The 14129-nt window shown below is 50.6% G+C and overlaps 2 protein-coding genes across 1 annotated transcript; one reads left to right on the forward strand and one right to left on the reverse strand.

Annotated features, from left to right (window-relative positions):
* Positions 1 to 14129, reverse strand: part of LOC143767980 (uncharacterized) — a 433969-nt gene that overhangs the window by 260833 nt on the left and 159007 nt on the right.
* Positions 37 to 1758, forward strand: LOC143767099 (uncharacterized). Its single transcript, XM_077255121.1, has 2 exons — positions 37 to 500; positions 612 to 1758. Exons 1-2 carry the CDS (start codon positions 406 to 408, stop codon positions 1756 to 1758), a joined length of 1242 nt encoding a protein of 413 aa, XP_077111236.1. The 5' UTR covers positions 37 to 405.

Here is a 14129-nt window from a genome sequence, read left to right on the forward strand (position 1 = left end):
GATTGTTTTTCTTCTTTTTTTTGGGAACAGGCTTCACAGCGTGCTCCTGCAGGAGAGTACAATGACGACGATGACGACATCGACATAGATAGTCTCATCGAGGAGGTTCGCGAGCGGGAGCCGCTGTGGAACATGGCTGACCGCAGGCATGCCGATACCGGTGTCACCCGTCGGCTCTGGGACGAAGTGTGTCACAACCTCTTTCCAAGGCGGGAGAGCCTTCATCCTCAGCAGCTGAGCAAACTAGGTAAGTATTCACTTTCCAGTGATGTTTTTAGCTGACTGTAATGTATTGCATTTACCAATTTTTTTTTTTTTCTTTTGATTCTTGTCTTCACAGGTTAAAAGGTTAGGAAGCGGTGGCGGTCACTGAGGGATCGCTTTAAGAGGGAATTCAACGAGGAGATGCAGGCCCCGAGTGGCTCTGCAGGAAGGAGGAGGAGCAAATACAAATATGGCCAGGCCCTCTCCTTCCTGAGGCGAACCATGCTGAGCAGAGTGTAAGTATTCTACATCCCACTAATAACCATATTAACCTGTCTACTTAGTTTGCTTTCAGTCAGGGCTTTTTCATATCAATGTATTAATTTCTTTTGTTTTTTCTTTCACAGCACCTTCTCCAGCCACCGGGCGCCTGCATCTTCCTCTGCGCCCTCTGGAGCGATCCCTCCTGAGTCCGCCACTGAGGGCCACGTCGGTAGGCCCCACACCACTGACCCCTCCTCTGACCCCTCTTTCCCCTCCACTTCATCCGCCCCAAGCAGTGGAGCATTATTGCAGCCTTCATTGCTCGCATCTGATGCTGAACAGATAGCGTTCCCTTTACCCCACCCCTCTGATCCTGCCACCTCGAGACCACCATTAGGTTCGTGGCGGCAGCGACAGAGGGGTCAGGAAAGGAGCTATGCTCCTGAGTTCTTACACCTGAATGCATCCTTCCAAGGCTCTTTCAAAATTTTGGGAGAGCAAGTGACTGCTGGTTTAAACATGGTGCAATCACGCATCAGTGAAACAAGCCAGGAAACCAGCAGTCGCTTGGATAGGCTGCATTCAGCTGTAAGTCCAGATCCGGCCAATATTTTTTTTCAATCCATGCTCAGGAGCATGGAGAAGCTTTCTTTTGAGAAACAGATGCGGGTAATGAATACCTGCCATAATGCTCTACTGAAGGCCATTAACGACCCCCAATCGACCCACACACCTCCCCACACATCCACTACAATTCCACCCCAGGCCCCATTTCCACCCCAGGCCCTATTTCAACCCCAGGCCCCACCAAGGGCCCCATTTCCTCACCATGCCCAACCCCAGGCCCCATTTCCACACCATACCCCCCATTACCAAACCCAGCACCAATACTCACACCAGCCCCAATACCAAACCCAGCCCCAATACCAAACCCAGTCCCAATACCCAACCCAGTCCCAATACCCAACCCAGTCCCAATACCCAACCCAGTCCCAATACCCAACCCAGTCCCAACACCCAACCCAGTCCCCACACCAAACCCAGTCCCCATACTCATCCCGGCCCCCAAACCAAATTTCTTCCCCAATGTTTTCTTCCTTGCCCAGCTTTTCTTCCCCAGTAAGTCTTCCCCCTACCCCAACACCACCCCCCTCTGGTCAGCCTCCTGGTTTTACCCCCCCCCCTTCCACTGCACCCCAAACAAGTAGGGTTTCCCCACCTATCGAAGTGGTCCAACCTTCCAGCCCCTCCTCCCCTCGTATCTCCACCCCCCACTTTCAAGATTTGTAAATTTATGTTAAGTTATGTTCAAAACTTTGAAAATGTTTTTTTTAAAAATGGTAAAAATATCTATATATTTTTTGGTTACAAACATTTTTTTTTTAAAAAAAAAAGAGTTCAAAATAAAATTCAGTGTGATTAAAATTCTACTCTGTGTGTGTGTGGATTTATTAAGGTCATATGGTAACTAATAACAAAGGTAAAATAAAAATAAACACCAGACGTGTGAAAGTTATAAAATATTGGTTTTACTAGCAAGAAAACCACGCTTTTGTACTTTTTTTTTTTTTTTTTTTCTGAAAACATCTTTTTTTACATAAACAAACACATGGAAAACAGGTTACACAATCATGTCTTGCCACGGGATCCGCCCGACAGGTGACACAAAATAATCGGCAAACTGGTCCCTCATCCTTGTAACAGAACCTGTAGAGCGAACCGAGCTGCTGCGGTAGTCCCACAAGGTTGTCTCCAACTCTTCGTCATCCAAGGAAACGGGCTCCTTTGAAAGGACAAAGTTGTGGAGCACCACACAGGCTTTAACTACCTCGTCTATTGTTGTGGTTTTCAGTTTGATAGCCGTCAGCAGAACTCGCCACTTCGCCGTCAATATGCCAAAGGAACACTCCACTACTCTTCGTGCTCTAGTAAGCCAGTAATTAAATACCCGCTTGGTATGGTTTAAGTTCCGGCTACTATACGGTTTCAGTAGGTGCGGCGACAGTTGAAAGGCTTCATCACCTACAAAAACATATTCCATGGCTGGTTCACTTGTTCCTGGCAGTGGTCTGGCTGGCGGGAAATCGTAGGTCTCTCCATAAAGTCAACGACCCATTGGTGAGTTTTTAAGAACTTGCGAATCGTTGGACCGTCCATACGCTCCTATGTCCACGGCAGGGAACTTGCAGTTGGCATCTGCAATAGCCATAAGGACGATGGAGAAATACTTCTTATAAGGGCTCATTTCCACATGCGAGTCACACGTCCGTCTCTCGCATGTGGAAACCAAGCTGTGGAGCCGGCACTCAGGAGCGGAGCTGTGCGGCCGCATAGGAACACATGGAGCTGCACAGCGCCGCTCCTGAGTGCCGGCTCCACAGCTTGGTTTCCACATGCGAGATACGGACGTGTGACTCGCATGTGGAAATGAGCCCTAATTATAATACTCCGATCCTGTTCCTGCCGGTTTCGCAATCCTTATATGTTTCCCGTCAACTGCACCCACACAATTTGGGAAATTGCAAATTTGCTGAAACTGTTCTGCACTTCTCAACCAGATTTCCATGGATGGTTGGGGGATATATGCAGCGCCCCAGAGTCCTGGTCGTTGCAGTACTGTGGCACCGCCACTAAGGGGAGCCATGGTACGTCTGATGGCACTGAAGGAGTTCATCTCACCAGGTATCACAGACACCAATACATTTCATCGTCGGGCCACCAGGGGGAGCTAAGGGTTCTATTCACTAGGCCACTCCTCACATACTGGTAAAACTGGGGGTCAGGCAGGAAGTTAGGACAGAAAGCCGACTGGATGGGAACCAGGCAACACCTTGTGGCAGAGGGTGTTGCAGGGGAAGATTCGGTAGGGTCCCTGTCAGGGGTGGGATCCTGACAGAGACTTGGCAACTTGAGCGAACGTAACGGGACCGTGCCTGCTCAGCATAGCGGCGGTGCCCAAGGAGGGATTGGAAGCGAGATAGATTGTGCTGAGTGAGAAACGAGATCAAGGCAAGAAGGAGAATACCAGTAGGAGTCGTGCTATAAGACCGAGGCAACATCCTACTGAGGCACACAACCGGTGGCCGGAACGCCGAGGGAGTATTACAATATTCAGCTTCAAGCAATACTCTAAACCAACGGCAGGACAGTCAGTCAAAGGCGGGCTGTCTCATCTAAATCACCTATGCAGTCTTGGGGGGCAACTTGTGGAGAGGGGCGACTCTAGGGTCCCGGAAGAGCTCCAAGCCTACCCGTCATACGGGTGCCGTCCTAACCGTAACATCAGGGAGGGACGGAGGATTAGCAGAACATCATCTAATCGAGTTGTGAGGGAACTTAAGAAACGGACACAACAGTTGTGGGGACTTTCCGTAAGCACAGCAGGGAAGGACCGCAACACATAGCGCTAGAAGGAAGGCACAGATTTCCACCTGTTAAGAGAACTCTGGAGGTGCCATTGGACCGGCCGGACTTGCGAAGCCTGGTTATCCGGACTCCGGACTGAGGACCCAGAGATCTTCAGTAAAGAGGTAAAGAGACTGCAACCCGGTGTCCTCGTTATTTACTGCACCGCACCACCACAGCCTCACCACCACCATCAACCATCACATCTACCACTTTCTGTGCGCCCCTCGGCAGGGTCACGGACCGGGCCTAGCCACCGTGACAACCCCAGAGCAGAGACTCGGAGGCCCGGTACCGGGTACCCCTCGGCCCTGCGGCAGTGGGGGCGCTGCAAATTTTGGTGTCACGAACAGGATCTACTTAAGCCTGAAGAATCAGGTCATGTGTGCCTTGGGACTGTGATTTACTGTGCTTGGACTGTACTTTATTGCAAAGACTGTGTGCTGCCCTTTACCGCCAAAATTCGCCGCCATTACAGCGCTGAGGAGAGCGCAGAAGAAGAAGAGGGGCGTGGAGTAGGCGTAGACAAGCTGGAGAAGCGCGAAGAACAATGGCCGCCCAGTCTAAGTATTTCTGTGTCCTGAGGACGTGTCCGTCCACAGCCGAGGTCCGCCTCCTGATCCTGTTTGGAGAGTGGAGACCATGGAGACGGGGCCGCCCACGAAAGAGACCGCGGGAAGAAGACGCTGGGGAGGAGATAAAGATGGCGACGCCGGGAGCACCGCATGGGGATGACCTGACTCAGCATGGAACCGCATCACCAGACACCGCCTCGGAGACGCCATCGTTGCGGGGACTGGCCCTCACAGAACCACCGATGGGTCGACCTAACTCGCAGATGTCCGAGGAGTGTGTAGCCGCAGCCGAGGCCTGACAAATAGCACGCCGCTTGGAGGCTGACGCCCGCGTGCTCGCTCGGCTGAGCCAGCCCACGGAGGTCCGTCTATCTCCGGTGTCCCCGGCTTCTCCCAACCCGGCCACGGCTGAAGGTACGCTGCAACCACAAGGCATGAGGATCTTGCCGGAGGCCGAACGCCTGCGGCGCTTGATGATGGCGTGGAGGAACCGGCCCCAGCCTGCAGCCCAGATTGACTTGACCAGCGTAGAAGAAACCCCGCCGTCACACTGGGGTGTAGTGGTCTCCTTTAACTCCCGACGTGGAAGGGGAGTTATACAGGAGATCGGGGAGCCATTGCAGGTCCGTGTAGACCGGGAGGAAGTGGAGTCCTGCGGAGGAAGGTTTGTCCACGACCTGGAGCCAGGTGACGCTGTGACCTACACCCGGTGGAGGAGGGAAACCGGTGAGGCTGGCTGGGTAGCTCGGGGCGTCCAGCGGTGCGTCGCACTCCAAGCTGCTGCTGGGACATCAGAAGATGAACCTCCTGCTGAAAAGGCAACTGAACCTGTCCCTGCGGAGCAGCGGGGAACCCGGACCCACCATGTACCTTGGGGGCGTGCTGGTCCATCAGTGAGAAGGGCATCACGGCGAGGGATCCTGTCGCTACTGGGGCAGGAACCGCTCCTTGGATCGGCAGCGCGACCCGTTGGTCTGGTGAAGCCCGGAAGGAAACCACCTTCTGCACCACAAGAGTAAGATCCTAAAACTCTGCTGAAAATGTAAATAGTTACTGTTCTACTGTTTTGCTGCTAAACCCATCTAGGGTTAATTCTTAACGGGATCCCTTTGTTGACCCGGGATCCCTATTGTTTTATTTGCTTTTTCTAAGTTTTTGCACAAGTTTCCAGAACTGCCGCAATCATGAACAGTGCATGATACAAACTTCTTGTAAATAGTTTGCACCTTCTTAAAGGTGCACCCTACTGGTTTTACTTAAAAAGAGACTCTTTGTGAAGATACCGCACCGGAGCCTTTGCTGAGTACGGACTGGTAGCCTGAGAAGGTATGCTACCTCATAAGACTTGGTCCCCTCTTAAAGGGGATGTTCACGTATTACGCTGATGAACCGTATTGCTTTAAGACTGATAGATAGCAATACTGTCTTGATGAGAGAAAGTGATGATGATGCTTACTTGAAAGAGAGTAATAATGTAGGCATAAAAAAGTTAAATGTAGAAAACTAGTTTATTGTAAAGAAAGTGTTTAATAATGTGTTACAAACAGAGGACAGAAAGTAAACCTGTGGGGGTTAGTCAGTGAGTCCTCCTAGGAGCCATATAGAGATGGCTCAGTGCTCTTAAACTGAAAGTATGTTATGTTCTATACTATGTATAGTAGTTGAAAAGACAGAAGGCTCGGGCTGAAAGGAGCGGTCCTGTAAGAAAGGAGAGGCAGTAGGTCTGGTGCCGTTAGGACAGGCGGTCCTGCAGACTTAAAGAAGGAGAATGTAGTTAATTGCCTTATAATGTGATTATAAGAAGGTCTTTAGTGGATTTAGAGTGTGCATCCTTAAAGGCAATGTTGAACTAATGTTTGAAATTTTGCACTTAGTAGAATACCCGGTTGGGTAAGAAAAGTTACTTATAGCATGTTGCTATGATATTTAACCATGTTTGTAACGTTCAAGTGTCCTCACCTCCCATAAAGGGAAGCTCTGTTTAAGTATGCTTATTGTTATTGCACTCAACAAATTGTATGTCTTTTTGCTAACCTGTATTGTCGTTTTCTTCCCAGTCCCGGAGTACTGGATTTAACCGGGGGGGAGTGCAGCGCCCCAGAGTCCTGGTCGTTGCAGTACTGTGGCTCCGCCACTAAGGGGAGCCATGGTACGTCTGATGGCACTGAAGGAGTTCATCTGACCAGGTATCACAGACACCAATACATTTCACCGTCGGGCCACCAGGGGGAGCTAAGGGTTCTATTTACTAGGCCACTCCTCACATACTGGTAAAACTGGGGGTCAGGCAGGAAGTTAGGACAGAAAGCCGACTGGATGGGAACCAGGCAACACCTTGTGGCAGAGGGTGTTGCAGGGGAAGATTCGGTAGGGTCCCTGTCAGGGGTGGGATCCTGACAGAGACTTGGCAACTTGAGCGAACGTAACGGGACCGTGCCTGCTCAGCATAGCGGCGGTGCCCAAGGAGGGATTGGAAGCGAGATAGATTGTGCTGAGTGAGAAACGAGATCAAGGCAAGAAGGAGAATACCAGTAGGAGTCGTGCTGTAAGACCGAGGCAACATCCTACTGAGGCGCACAACCGGCGGCCGGAACGCCGAGGGAGTATTACAATATTCAGCTTCAAGCAATACTCTAAACCAACGGCAGGACAGTCAGTCAAAGGCGGGCTGTCTCATCTAAATCACCTATGCAGTCTTGGGGGGCAACTTGTGGAGAGGGGCGACTCTAGGGTCCCGGAAGAGCTCCGAGCCTACCCGTCATACGGGTAGCAGTGGAAAATGGCCGCAAAGAAAACCAAAATTACATGCTGCAGATAATAGTGCGCAGTATGTCAGCGCAGTATTGTCTGCAGCATGTAATATAACATTAAAAATGACCAGTGACATAAAAAAATAGAGGCTTAGGCTTCTTTCACACTAGCGTCGGGCTCGGCCCGTCGCCGTGCGTCGGGCCGAGGTCCCCGATGCTAGCGTTGTCCCCGCCGCACAACGGGGGCAGCGGATGCATTTTTCCTGCGCATCCGCTGCCCCATTGTGAGGTGCGGGGAAGTGCGTGGAGGTGGGGGCGGAGTTCCGGCCGCGCATGCGCGGTCGGAAAAAGCGGACCGTCGGGAGCAAAAAACGTTACATGTAACGTTTTTTGCTCCCGACGGTCCGCAACAGCACGGCGCTACCGTCAGGACGGTTGCGACGTGTGTCATTGCGTCGCAAATGCGTCGCTAATGTTAGTCAATGCAGAAAAAACGCATCCTGCAAGCACTTTTGCAGGATGCGTTTTTTCGGCAAAACGACGCATTTGCGACGTAATGCAGTTAACGCTAGTGTGAAAGTAGCCTTACCGCAGGGTCACCATCAGCCGCTCCGCCGGTGTGATGGCAAGCCTCATCCTTGCGTCCTGTCTTCGGATGACATCCTCCATTTTTGCAAGCAAAAAGTCAAAATTTTCCAGCCTCATCCGCACGTAGCTATAGAATTTGTGTGGATTGTGCCGCAACTCCAGGTACAGAGTGGACTGGACACCCCGGGTCATCCGTAGTTCATTAATCGGATGAATCCACAGTCGTCTCCGTCTCCGTTGCTGCAGAAGCATCCTACGCCTTTCCGCTGCCGCCTCCTTCTCCCGCACTATGATATCCAGGCGATTCGTCTCAAAGATAACGTCGGTAACCAAACTAGCAATCCTCCCAAGAACACCTTCCATCGCTGCCACAAAACTAAAACCCACAAAGATGGGCTGTAAAAACAGTAACTATATAGTTTTCCATATTTTCCAGTAGCCAATCAAATTTGGGAGCCTCCCATTTTAAAAACGGATCCATCGTAAAAACGGATGCAACGGATGGTAAAAACGGATGCAACGTATGCAACGCATCCAGTATTTTCGACGGAAACGTTTAACGGATTTGCGACGGAAATGCTGTATGCGTGGCATACGTTTGTCTCTGTTTTTCACTTTTTCGACGCATCCGTTTTTTCGGCAAAAAAGACGTTTTGAGACGGTTTGCAGTTAACGCTAGTGTGAAAGTAGCCTTACTGTGTGTGTCCGGTGTCAGTTCTACAGTGTGAGAGAGAGCCGCAGGTATGTAACCGAAGCTGGGGGTATACGGGTGTATACAGTGTACACAGGGGGGTCTGAGACCAAAGCTGGGGGTATACGGGTGTATACAGCGTACACAGAGGGGTCTGTGACCGAAGCTGGGAGTATACCGGTGTATACAGCGTACACAGAGGGGTCTGTGACCGAAGCTGGGGGGATACGGGTGTATACAGCGTACACAGAGGGGTCTGTGACCGAAGCTGGGAGTATACCGGTGTATACAGCGTACACAGGGGGGTCTGTGACCGAAGCTGGGGGTATACGGGTGTATACAGCATACACAGAGGGGTCTGCAACCAAAGCTGGGGGTATACGGGTGTATACAGCGTACACAGAGGGGTCTGTGACCGAAGCTGGGAGTATACCGGTGTATACAGCGTACACAGAGGGGTCTGAGACCAAAGCTGGGGGTATACGGGTGTATACAGCGTACACAGAGGGGTCTGTGACCGAAGCTGGGAGTATACCGGTGTATACAGCGTACACAGGGGGGTCTGTGACCGAAGCTGGGGGTATACGGGTGTATACAGCATACACAGAGGGGTCTGCAACCAAAGCTGGGGGTATACGGGTGTATACAGCGTACACAGAGGGGTCTGCAACCAAAGCTGGGGGTATACGGGTGTATACAGCGTACACAGAGGGGTCTGTGACCGAAGCTGGGAGTATACCGGTGTATACAGCGTACACAGGGGGGTCTGTGACCGAAGCTGGGGGTATACGGGTGTATACAGAGTACACAGAGGGGTCTGTGACCGAAGCTGGGGGTATACGGGTGTATACAGTGTACACAGAGGGGTCTGTGACCACGGCGAGGGATCCTGTCGCTACTGGGGCAGGAACCGCTCCTTGGATCGGCAGCGCGACCCGTTGGTCTGGTGAAGCCCGGAAGGAAACCACCTTCTGCACCACAAGAGTAAGATCCTAAAACTCTGCTGAAAATGTAAATAGTTACTGTTCTACTGTTTTGCTGCTAAACCCATCTAGGGTTAATTCTTAACGGGATCCCTTTGTTGACCCGGGATCCCTATTGTTTTATTTGCTTTTTCTAAGTTTTTGCACAAGTTTCCAGAACTGCCGCAATCATGAACAGTGCATGATACAAACTTCTTGTAAATAGTTTGCACCTTCTTAAAGGTGCACCCTACTGGTTTTACTTAAAAAGAGACTCTTTGTGAACTTTGTGAAGATACCGCACCGGAGCCTTTGCTGAGTACGGACTGGTAGCCTGAGAAGGTATGCTACCTCATAAGACTTGGTCCCCTCTTAAAGGGGATGTTCACGTATTACGCTGATGAACCGTATTGCTTTAAGACTGATAGATAGCAATACTGTCTTGATGAGAGAAAGTGATGATGATGCTTACTTGAAAGAGAGTAATAATGTAGGCATAAAAAAGTTAAATGTAGAAAACTAGTTTATTGTAAAGAAAGTGTTTAATAATGTGTTACAAACAGAGGACAGAAAGTAAACCTGTGGGGGTTAGTCAGTGAGTCCTCCTAGGAGCCATATAGAGATGGCTCAGTGCTCTTAAACTGAAAGTATGTTATGTTCTATACTATGTATAGTAGTTGAAAAGACAGAAGGCTCGGGCTGAAAGGAGCGGTCCTGTAAGAAAGGAGAGGCAGTAGGTCTGGTGCCGTTAGGACAGGCGGTCCTGCAGACTTAAAGAAGGAGAATGTAGTTAATTGCCTTATAATGTGATTATAAGAAGGTCTTTAGTGGATTTAGAGTGTGCATCCTTAAAGGCAATGTTGAACTAATGTTTGAAATTTTGCACTTAGTAGAATACCCGGTTGGGTAAGAAAAGTTACTTATAGCATGTTGCTATGATATTTAACCATGTTTGTAACGTTCAAGTGTCCTCACCTCCCATAAAGGGAAGCTCTGTTTAAGTATGCTTATTGTTATTGCACTCAACAAATTGTATGTCTTTTTGCTAACCTGTATTGTCGTTTTCTTCCCAGTCCCGGAGTACTGGATTTAACCGGGGGGGAGTGCAGCGCCCCAGAGTCCTGGTCGTTGCAGTACTGTGGCTCCGCCACTAAGGGGAGCCATGGTACGTCTGATGGCACTGAAGGAGTTCATCTGACCAGGTATCACAGACACCAATACATTTCACCGTCGGGCCACCAGGGGGAGCTAAGGGTTCTATTTACTAGGCCACTCCTCACATACTGGTAAAACTGGGGGTCAGGCAGGAAGTTAGGACAGAAAGCCGACTGGATGGGAACCAGGCAACACCTTGTGGCAGAGGGTGTTGCAGGGGAAGATTCGGTAGGGTCCCTGTCAGGGGTGGGATCCTGACAGAGACTTGGCAACTTGAGCGAACGTAACGGGACCGTGCCTGCTCAGCATAGCGGCGGTGCCCAAGGAGGGATTGGAAGCGAGATAGATTGTGCTGAGTGAGAAACGAGATCAAGGCAAGAAGGAGAATACCAGTAGGAGTCGTGCTGTAAGACCGAGGCAACATCCTACTGAGGCGCACAACCGGCGGCCGGAACGCCGAGGGAGTATTACAATATTCAGCTTCAAGCAATACTCTAAACCAACGGCAGGACAGTCAGTCAAAGGCGGGCTGTCTCATCTAAATCACCTATGCAGTCTTGGGGGGCAACTTGTGGAGAGGGGCGACTCTAGGGTCCCGGAAGAGCTCCGAGCCTACCCGTCATACGGGTGCCGTCCTAACCGTAACATCAGGGAGGGACGGAGGATTAGCAGAACATCATCTAATCGAGTTGTGAGGGAACTTAAGAAACAGACACAACAGTTGTGGGGACTTTCCGTAAGCACAGCAGGGAAGGACCGCAACACATAGCGCTAGAAGGAAGGCACAGATTTCCACCTGTTAAGAGAACTCTGGAGGTGCCATTGGACCGGCCGGACTTGCGAAGCCTGGTTATCCGGACTCCGGACTGAGGACCCAGAGATCTTCAGTAAAGAGGTAAAGAGACTGCAACCCGGTGTCCTCGTTATTTACTGCACCGCACCACCACAGCCTCACCACCACCATCATCCATCACATCTACCACTTTCTGTGCGCCCCTCGGCAGGGTCACGGACCGGGCCTAGCCACCGTGACAACCCCAGAGCAGAGACTCGGAGGCCCGGTACCGGGTACCCCTCGGCCCTGCGGCAGTGGGGGCGCTGCATATACTCTGGCTGTAAAGTGGTCCAAATAGCCCGACATGTGTCCTTCACTATTCCTGAAATAGTGGAAATGCCCAGCCTGAATTGGTAATGGAGCGAAGTCATAGATTCACCCGTAGCTAGGAAACTGTAAAAAAAAAAAAAAAAGTTAGAAAAAATTGCACAGACCAACAAGTTTCAATAAATGGCACTGTTAAATTTTTTTAAGGACGGGACACACAATAAAACCAGCATGAAACCGGTGTAAAAAAGCAGTGGAATGTCCGCAAAGAAAACCAAAATTACATGCTGCAGAAAATAGTGCGCAGTATGTCAGCGCAGTATTGTCTGCAGCATGTAATATAACATTTAAAATGAACAATGACAGAAAAACAAGCAGTTGCATGTCAACCAACCCCCCCCCCCAAAAAAAAAAACTGCAGAAAATGCAACGCAATATTTCAGCGCAGTATTTTCTGCAGTCTGTTATAGAACATTCAATCTCAGCAATGACATTTAAAAAAAGCAGTGGAATGGCCGCAAAGAAAACCAAAATTACATGCTGCAGATAATAGTGCGCAGTATGTCAGCGCAGTATTGTCTGCAGCATGTAATATAACATTAAAAATGACCAGTGACATAAAAAAATAGAGGCTTAGGCTTCTTTCACACTAGCGTCGGGCTCGGCCCGTCGCCGTGCGTCGGGCCGAGGTCCCCGATGCTAGCGTTGTCCCCGCCGCACAACGGGGGCAGCGGATGCATTTTTCCTGCGCATCCGCTGCCCCATTGTGAGGTGCGGGGAAGTGCGTGGAGGTGGGGGCGGAGTTCCGGCCGCGCATGCGCGGTCGGAAAAAGCGGACCGTCGGGAGCAAAAAACGTTACATGTAACGTTTTTTGCTCCCGACGGTCCGCAACAGCACGGCGCTACCGTCAGGACGGTTGCGACGTGTGTCATTGCGTCGCAAATGCGTCGCTAATGTTAGTCAATGCAGAAAAAACGCATCCTGCAAGCACTTTTGCAGGATGCGTTTTTTCGGCAAAACGACGCATTTGCGACGTAATGCAGTTAACGCTAGTGTGAAAGTAGCCTTACCGCAGGGTCACCATCAGCCGCTCCGCCGGTGTGATGGCAAGCCTCATCCTTGCGTCCTGTCTTCGGATGACATCCTCCATTTTTGCAAGCAAAAAGTCAAAATTTTCCAGCCTCATCCGCACGTAGCTATAGAATTTGTGTGGATTGTGCCGCAACTCCAGGTACAGAGTGGACTGGACACCCCGGGTCATCCGTAGTTCATTAATCGGATGAATCCACAGTCGTCTCCGTCTCCGTTGCTGCAGAAGCATCCTACGCCTTTCCGCTGCCGCCTCCTTCTCCCGCACTATGATATCCAGGCGATTCGTCTCAAAGATAACGTCGGTAACCAAACTAGCAATCCTCCCAAGAACACCTTCCATCGCTGCCACAAAACTAAAACCCACAAAGATGGGCTGTAAAAACAGTAACTATATAGTTTTCCATATTTTCCAGTAGCCAATCAAATTTGGGAGCCTCCCATTTTAAAAACGGATCCATCGTAAAAACGGATGCAACGGATGGTAAAAACGTATGCAACGCATCCAGTATTTTCGACGGAAACGTTTAACGGATTTGCGACGGAAATGCTGTATGCGTGGCATACGTTTGTCTCTGTTTTTCACTTTTTCGACGCATCCGTTTTTTCGGCAAAAAAGACGTTTTGAGACGGTTTGCAGTTAACGCTAGTGTGAAAGTAGCCTTACTGTGTGTGTCCGGTGTCAGTTCTACAGTGTGAGAGAGAGCCGCAGGTATGTAACCGAAGCTGGGGGTATACGGGTGTATACAGTGTACACAGGGGGGTCTGAGACCAAAGCTGGGGGTATACGGGTGTATACAGCGTACACAGAGGGGTCTGTGACCGAAGCTGGGAGTATACCGGTGTATACAGCGTACACAGAGGGGTCTGTGACCGAAGCTGGGGGGATACGGGTGTATACAGCGTACACAGAGGGGTCTGTGACCGAAGCTGGGAGTATACCGGTGTATACAGCGTACACAGGGGGGTCTGTGACCGAAGCTGGGGGTATACGGGTGTATACAGCATACACAGAGGGGTCTGCAACCAAAGCTGGGGGTATACGGGTGTATACAGCGTACACAGAGGGGTCTGTGACCGAAGCTGGGAGTATACCGGTGTATACAGCGTACACAGAGGGGTCTGAGACCAAAGCTGGGGGTATACGGGTGTATACAGCGTACACAGAGGGGTCTGTGACCGAAGCTGGGAGTATACCGGTGTATACAGCGTACACAGGGGGGTCTGTGACCGAAGCTGGGGGTATACGGGTGTATACAGCATACACAGAGGGGTCTGCAACCAAAGCTGGGGGTATACGGGTGTATACAGCGTACACAGAGGGGTCTGCAACCAAAGCTGGG

Source organism: Ranitomeya variabilis, chromosome 4, assembly GCF_051348905.1.
Source record: "Ranitomeya variabilis isolate aRanVar5 chromosome 4, aRanVar5.hap1, whole genome shotgun sequence".
Taxonomy (NCBI): domain Eukaryota; kingdom Metazoa; phylum Chordata; class Amphibia; order Anura; family Dendrobatidae; genus Ranitomeya; species Ranitomeya variabilis.

Coding starts and splice junctions, on each gene's coding strand:
- LOC143767099 (XM_077255121.1), top strand. CDS start 406: ATGCAGGCCCCGAGTGGCTCTGCAGGAAGGAGGAGGAGCAAATACAAA. Junction 501..611: donor CGAACCATGCTGAGCAGAGT/GTAAGTATTCTA, acceptor TTTCTTTCACAG/CACCTTCTCCAGCCACCGGG.